Here is an 8,371-nt window from a genome sequence, read left to right as displayed (position 1 = left end):
ACCCACTGGAACTTCACAGAATCATGCTGAGTCCTCGTCGTCGATGTCGGGTTAAAAAAATCCACACGGTTTCGCTGACGGGAGCGGCTGCTAACAGTCCGAGATGAGCTGGAAACCGAATTCCAAGATGGCGGCCGGTCCTGTATCTCGGTTGTATCGAGTTGATTGCGGAAAGCCCCGCCCCTCCATGGTGTACTCTGAAGACAACATACCTCTCCTTTAATCTCCTGTACCTTTTTACACAATACCCACCCCCCGATGATTAAGAACAGATAGACAATGTGAGATAGGGGTGACTCGTTGTAAATGTTTACCCTGGACGGGGTTCATGTCCTGCTCAGTCACGCCCGCACACCCAGGCACCGCTGCTTGTACATGTAGTGTGTGCTTATTGGTTGTGGGTGTTTGATTGTGTGTGATGTTGTGGTTGCTTTAGTGTTAAGCAAAGCTTACCCACCTGGATTCTCCATTCAGGGAGAGCTGAATATATTCAGATGCTAGCCCAACGACGGAGTGTGTGTGTGTGTGTGTGTGTGTTTGTGTGCTCTCAGCATAATCTTGTGTACAAACAAGCACTGACAGATCCATGGCTTTAAAGTCGTGTCAGGATAACTGTGCTTCAGATGTTGGGCCCGGTTGGTTCGCCCCCACTCTACCGCGTTCGCCAAAGATTTTCAATTTAACAGAACGTCGAGAAGCGCTTCCCCAAAGAAACGTTTTCCGTGAGGAAGAGGACCGCAGCAGGGGTTATTTTTAAACCTTTCGCAGCCAGCTCTTGGAGTGTGTCCGTTCGAGTTTTAAGTAATTTCATGGTCAATTGCATTATCATCTTGTGTCGAAGAGAACATTTATTGAGAGGGAGACAAAAAATAAAACGGCGCCCTAACTTCAACAGGACCATGACCACCAGCCCGCCCTTCTCCTTGAATAACGGTAGTTATTAACGGCGGCCATCTTCCAAGGTTGTCAATTACTTTTGGGGGGCTTTCAGTGGGACCCCCGCCCTCAGTAGGTGAGAGGAAGAGGAAACCCTCTCTCTGTGACTGATTTCGGAATATTTAATCGGTTTCTTAGGTTATCTCGGTCCGAAACCTAGACTTAATCTTAACGGAATAAATCAAAGTAGTGTGGAAATTCGGAAGAAGGGAGGGGGGGTTGCTAATCTCATCAATGTTGAGGAATGGTTTTGCATATTAGCTCTTTGATGTGTTCAGGTTTCCAGGTTGGTTCAGTTTTCAGTTGGGTTTTTTGCGAGTGCAAAGAACCCCGGTCTGCTCTAGAGGGGTTGATTTTACCGTCCACACGGACACGCACACACACACACACACACACACGCACACCTTCCAAATGTCTATTCCAATACGTGACAGCATTCCACGATGAAAATTCATCATCAATTTCAAGTAGAAACCAGACACTGAAATCAAACAACAGTGATGTCATCAATCCCCGACGCACTCACGCACCCACGCAGTCACACCCGCCGGCACGAATCCGAACCAATCAGGAACGACGATTGCAGCAACAACAAGCCGTCCCCTGACGTTTGGAATTTTTGTTCCTTATTATACAGACCGCCTTAAGTTATCGCTGCCTGACGTTTTTATATTCCTGCATTCCGGATGAGTTTACCCAAGGACGAGGCTCCGCCGCCGCGCGTTAAAGCTGCCTCCGTTTAAGAGGCGGCGGGCCGCGTTCTCCGGCGTTCGCACGGCGCCAAAAATCCTCACATCTCGACGCGCCTCTGAATTACTAATCGCAGCCTGAGGAGGTACTCCTTCTCCGGGGAGCGACACCAAACGATACAACGCTCTCCCTGGAAGAAGTGTGTGGGGGGAGGGGGGGGGGGGGGGGGGGGGGGGGGGGGAACGTGTGCGTGTGTTTTCACCGTCTGATGCCACAGACACACAGGCACGCACATGCAGACGATCTTGTATCAGCTGGAGAAGGTTCAAGACAAATCGGTCGACTGGCTTGCCTCTATTGGACAGGATACTGAATCTCTCCCTCCCTGTCTCTCTATTTCTCCTGTCTCTCTCCCTCTATCTCCCCCTCTCTCTCTGTCTGCCTTTGACTGTGTTCATCTCTGTCCCCAAAGCAGGAGTTGACTTTGTTATTATAAATGTTTCAACATACTTTGTATCTCGTTTTTCTTATTCGATAGAGACTGTGTAAAACACACAGACAAACACCCACTCGTGTAGCTGTAAGATTAACGCAACGCATAACTCAAACAAACATGGCGCACTCCCCCGAAAAACCAACCGTTACAGGTCAGACGAAAGTTCGTTAACAAAATGCATTGTGGGTAAATGGGGGCGGGGGCGGAATCAACGTCACTTTTTAGTAAGAAGATAAAAAACGAGGAGAGAGGAATGTGGTAATGTATAAAACACGACGTGGGACACAGAGTCCCATGGAATGGAGTGAAATGCACGGCAGGAGAATGAGAATGTCTTAGAAGCGTGGGTTCGATCCTGTAATTTTTTTTGTTTTGTCGCCCCTCTGGAATATTCTGTACAGTAATGTGTTAACCCCCCCCCTCTACGCCCACTAGTCAGTAGTTGCTTTTTTGTTTAGCTGGGGGGGGAAGGGGCTCCTCAGACGAATACAGCACAGCCCACCAAAAACAAAGGAAATATCGGTTGTCCATTTTGGCAAAGTCCAGCTCTCTCCGCACTCAGCGTAAGGAATGTTCCGGATCCCGTGTGAGAATACCGTCAAACAGTCTCACGGGGCGTCCAATGGATCTCTAGGATCTCTGGGAGAGTCCAGTGGATCCATTGGATCTCTAGTGAAAGAAGTCCAGGTTTCCTTCCCGTCGCTCCCAGCACTGTGACCGTTCAGCCTCAACACTGTCGATACCGCTCCATCATTTGTCCCGTGTCAAAAGTGTATTTTTTAAGTCTAAACTCCTTTCCGCTTTGACGCTTTCTCGTTCAAAGATGTCACCACTCCGTCATTACCTCGTCGTTATGTTTTTGTTTTTCGTGTTTATTTTGAATAATTTTTCCCTCCTTCGCGAATCCTCTTCGGTTTCGGTATCAACTCCACAAAAACGAAAAACAAATCCTTGTTTCAATAATTTTCTCCGACATTAATGTTTCAGTTGTACTCTTTAGATACAGATCATGAATTCACCCATGGGTTTTACACGCACACACATCCACAGAATAAAAAATAAATGTACCCTCGGAAAGAAAATACACATTTCGCCAACCGGGAGGGACTTCCGATGAATCGACGAATAAACGCACGGAACAGTCCTGTCTGTCGGTTGGTAAGTTTCCGATGTCCTTTTTTCCCTGTTTTTTTTTTTTACTGAAAAGTTCAAAGTCGGTCGCGGCATATCTTTCCCGAGCCCGGTAAGGTAACTGTATGTGTTTGTGTGTGTTTGTTTTGGGGATGGTATTGTGTGGGTGTCAGGAAGGACAAAGAGGAGGAGGAGGAGGAGGAGGTGGGGTGGAGTTTGTATTTCTGGGGGGGGGGGGGGGGGGGGGGGGGTTCCATTTTGTCGTTTTGGCGAGTTGGCTTAGTTAGCGTAGTTAGCTTGGTTAGCTTGGCTAGCTTGGCGCTCCCTTTGCCCCGGCCCTTCTAGCAGACGGTGCCGTTCTCCTGTCGGGTCTTGGGGCAGGTGGAGCGCGGGATGGGCTGCACGGACGGCGCCAGGGTGCAGAAGAAGCCGGCGATGAGCGTGAGCCCCAGGCCACCCCAGGCGCAGAACATGGACCAGCCGTAGCCGTGGCCGATGTCGTCGGGCAGCCCGTACAGGTAGCGCGGGTAGCGGGACAGCTCGAAGTTGATGCCCGCCACGCAGGTGCACAGCGAGATGATGCAGAAGGTCCCTGGGGAGACGAGGAGAGGGGGGAGGGGGAGAGGGGGAAGGGGGGAGAGGGGGAGAGAAGGGTCACATGACGCACGCAAGACTCATACACTTGTGATCTCGTGTGAACTTGTGTAAATAAACTTCTGTGTGTGTGTGTTTTTGTATGTATGTGTGTACGTGTGTGTTCTTGTATGTGTGTGTGTGTACTTGTATGTGCGTGCGTGTGTGTGTTCTTGTATGTCTGTGGTTTTGGTATGAGAGAGAGAGAGAAGTAAATTCTAAAAAGGATGGCCAAAAAAGGGACGAAAACTCGAAAGGCGAAAAGGTAAATAACACAAATAGTCGCTAAAAACAAACTCATAAATAATTGTAAGGGGCTGTGGGTACGATTTAAGCTTTGCTGTATTCTCTTGTTGTGCTAGATACGGCCTCGCCATCCGTCAGCTGCTCGGGAGTGAGATGCTCTGTGAGAATATCTATTTCGGGCTTGGCTGCGCCTGCCTCCGTGTGAGCCTGTTTAGAGTTGAGACTGCTCCCGGGTTGGTTTCTGACCATTAGGGCATCTCCTCCTCCCTGATTGGTTCGGAGGATTCAGCTCGCCTGTCAATCACATGCTCGTGAAACGCAACAACTCAGTGATGCAAAAACCTAGGGAGGGAGGGAGGGAGGGAGGGGAGGAGCAGAGATGGGAGCGATGGTTCTGTTGTGGCTCACTTTCAAAAATCTTGCTCTCTCCTGCTCTCTCTTGTCTCTTTAGTCTAACATCAGACCGGCTTCAACAGAAGTGACATTCACAACTACACTCGACAGACTACAGGTGACACCCTGACTGAGGTGCAGTGTGATATGAGTCAGGGGAGCGCTAGACTGAGACGCCTAATGAGACACAGGTGTTACAAATCAGTCTGATTGGGGAACAGCTTCCTCTGAAGGACCGCGGTAGGTCTGTGTCTCGTTACGGAGCCACCCACTGGCTTCACTCTTTGGCTGGCGTTCCTTTGGTGCTGTTTATAATTTTGGTTTTCTTATTTTCCGCCAAACAATTTTAATCTTTCATGTCGGCTGCAGCTTGTCCTGTCTCCAGGAAGCAGCTCAACCGCGGCTAATGCCTGTATATCTTAAGGGCCGATGAGTTTTACACTGATTTCCTTAAGGTTACGTGGCTCAAGCCGACTACGTCTAAATTTAGCCTTCTGCTTCTGCATCATGTGACCCGGGGACACAGTCACGTGATCACGCGCGGTCGCGGTGTCCGATCACGATTCCTGGCCCCACTTCCATTACCAAACACCAGGGGCTTTTATTTTGTAATTGCTTGCTCATTATACAACCGAAGGGCATGGCTGTAATCCGGAGCCAGACTTAATTGAGGCCCAGCATGCCTCCTCTAGCGATGAACGGGGCTGCACAGAACGAAGAGGACTAACCCGAAGGGTGAAGTCCGTCTAGGTACGTGTGTGTGTATGTGTGTGTGCGCGCCTGTCGTGCGTGTGTGTTTGTGTGTGTGTGTGTGTGTGTGTGTGTGTGTGTGAGCGATTTAACCACATTATTTAGTTTTTTCTATCTAATGAGCTTCTACTCAAATCAAGCAGCCAATAAGTTGAACTGCCCACGACACAGAAACTCTTCTCTTTCTGAAACAGAGGAGGCCTGTGGTACAAACCACCGAAAACCATTCAGAAAAAATAAAAAACAAGGTAACATTTTTAATTCACCATAAAATGATAAATGTAGATAGGGCGCATCTATTTATTTTTGACTGAGAATTAACTAAATGTAATGTTCTGTAAAATTAAATGGTATGGGATTACTTATTATGAATAACACCTTGTGATTAATCATCTCATTTTCCAGGGATTACTCATCGACGATAACACATTAAAAGCACAATTAGACTAAACGTTTAAACACCAAAAAAACAATTATATTAGCTTTTCTCTAAACTCCCTAAACAGTCGCTTGACAAAGTCCTCCCTCTACATCCCCATTGACTCCCTTTACTCCCCCATTGACTCCCTTTACTCCCCCATTGAAGAGTCCCATTGACTCCCTTTACTCCCCCATTGACTCCCTTTACTCCCCCATTGAAGAGTCCCATTGACTCCCTTTACTCCCCCATTGACTCCCTTTACTCCCCCATTGAAGAGTCCCATTGACTCCCTTTACTCCCCCATTGACTCCCTTTACTCCCCCATTGAAGAGTCCCATTGACTCCCTTTACTCCCCCAATGAAGAGTCCCATTGACTCCCTTTACTCCCCCATTGAAGAGTCCCATTGACTCCCTTTACTCCCCCATTGACTCCCCAATTGAATCCCTTTACTCCCTCATTGACTCCCTTTACTCCCCCATTGACTCCCTTCACTCCCCCATTGACTCCCTTCACTCCCCCATTGACTCCCTTTGCTCCCCCATTTGAAGAGTTCCATTGACTCCCTTAACTCCTTCATTGACTCCCTTCACTCCCCCATTGACTCCCTTTACTCCCCCATTGAAGAGTACCATTGACTCCCTTCACTCCCCCATTGACTCCCTTCGCTCCCCCATTGACTCCCTTTACTCCCCCATTGACTCCCTTCACTCCCCCATTGACTCCCTTAACTCCTTCATTGACTCCCTTCACTCCCCCATTGACTCCCTTTACTCCCCCATTGAAGAGTCCCATTGACTCCCTTCGCTCCCCCATTGACTCCCTTCACTCCCCCATTGACTCCCTTCACTCCCCCATTGACTCCCTTCACTCCCCCATTGACTCCCTTCGCTCCCCCATTGACTCCCTTCACTCCCCCATTGACTCCCTTTACCCTCCCATTGGGGAGTCCCATTGACTCCCTTCACTCCCCCATTGACTCCCTTCACTCCCCCATTGACTCCCTTCACTCCCCCATTGACTCCCTTCACTCCCCCATTGACTCCCTTCACTCCCCCATTGACTCCCTTTACCCCCCCATTGGGGAGTCCCATTGACTCCCTTCGCTCCCCCATTGACTCCCTTCACTCCCCCATTGACTCCCTTCACTCCCCCATTGACCGGCTGTGCGTCTCACCTCCCATCAGGAAGAGCAGCCCGGCCACGTACTGCATGAGGCCGCGGTCCCAGCAGCAGCCCAGCACGCCGATGCCCCAGCCGAACAGGATGATGGCCACCGCCATGCCCATGAAGCCCGCCGTCATCCTCCGCAGGTCTGCAGGGAGAGGGCACGCACACACGTTAAAGGTCTGCAGGGAGAGGGCACGCACACACGTTAAAGGTCTGCATCTACAGGGGACGCACACACGGTAAAGGTCTGCATCTAGAGGGGACGCACACACGTTAAAGGTCTGCATCTAGAGGGGACGCACACACGTTAAAGGTCTGCAGGTAGAGGGCACGCACACACGTTAAAGGTCTGCAGGGAGAGGGCACGCACACACGTTAAAGGTCTGCATCGAGAGGGCACGCACACACGTTAAAGGTCTGCAGGTAGAGGGCACGCACACACGTTAAAGGTCTGACGGGAGAGGGCACGCACACACGTTAAAGGTCTGCATCTAGAGGGCACGCACACACGTTAAAGGTCTGCATCAAGAGGGGACGCACACACGTTAAAGGTCTGCAGGGAGAGGGCATGCACACACGTTAAAGGTCTGCATCTAGAGGGGACGCACACACGTTAAAGGTCTGCAGGGAGAGGGCACGCACACACGTTAAAGGTCTGCAGGTAGAGGGCACGCACACACGTTAAAGGTGTGCATCTAGAGGGGACGAACACACGTTAAAGGTCTGCAGGGAGAGGGCACGCACACACGTTAAAGGTCTGCATCTAGAGGGGACGCACACACGTTAAAGGTCTGCATCTAGAGGGCACGCACACACGTTAAAGGTCGTTTCAGCGATGTTAGCCCGACGCATGAATGATCTCATTCATATGATCTTTCCTCACGATCCGTTAGCTGCCCGTCCAAAAAAACGCGTCACTGTAGGCAGCCTGTGGCCCGAGATCGAACACAAAAACAAATGGTACTACCGACCACTGAAAACCAAAAATAAATGGTATTCCGACCAATCAAAGACGTGTGGGTGGGGGTTTTGCGCTGCGTTGATGATCGTTTTTACTGGATGCACGAAACACGGAGGGTAGGGGCGAGCGTGCGGGCGCGCGCACACGCACACGCACGCGCGCACACACACACACACACACACACACACACACACACACACACACACACACACACACACACACACACACACACACACACACACACACACACACACACACACACACACACACACGCGCACACACACATTAACATTGAAATTTAAATTCAGGGTGTTTAGCAGAAACTTTTATCCGAAGCGACTTACAATAAGTACATTGTCAGAAGAAAGAGAAACGACAATATCTATCGCTGTCAGTGAGAATGTTCATAGAACCAAGTGGCGCGCGTGCACACACACACACACACACACACACACACACACACACACACACACACACACACACACACACACACACACACACACACACACACACACAGTATATGTATACACACATCTCAAGAGCTA

General features: G+C 49.9%; 1 protein-coding gene across 1 annotated transcript; it reads right to left on the bottom strand.

The window, feature by feature from the left end:
• Positions 1-3,493: 3,493 nt before the first annotated feature.
• On the bottom strand, positions 3,494-7,031 carry tmem178bb (transmembrane protein 178Bb). Its single transcript, XM_030353239.1, has 2 exons — positions 6,873-7,031; positions 3,494-3,845 (listed from the first exon to the last, which is right to left on the bottom strand). Exons 1-2 carry the CDS (start codon positions 6,997-6,999, stop codon positions 3,595-3,597), a joined length of 378 nt encoding a protein of 125 aa, XP_030209099.1. The 5' UTR covers positions 7,000-7,031; the 3' UTR covers positions 3,494-3,594.
• Positions 7,032-8,371: the final 1,340 nt, after the last annotated feature.

Source organism: Gadus morhua, chromosome 4, assembly GCF_902167405.1.
Source record: "Gadus morhua chromosome 4, gadMor3.0, whole genome shotgun sequence".
In the NCBI taxonomy this organism is placed as follows: domain Eukaryota; kingdom Metazoa; phylum Chordata; class Actinopteri; order Gadiformes; family Gadidae; genus Gadus; species Gadus morhua.
The sequence above is the reverse complement of the archived record's forward strand: the minus strand, read 5'-3'. Positions and strand labels throughout refer to the sequence as shown.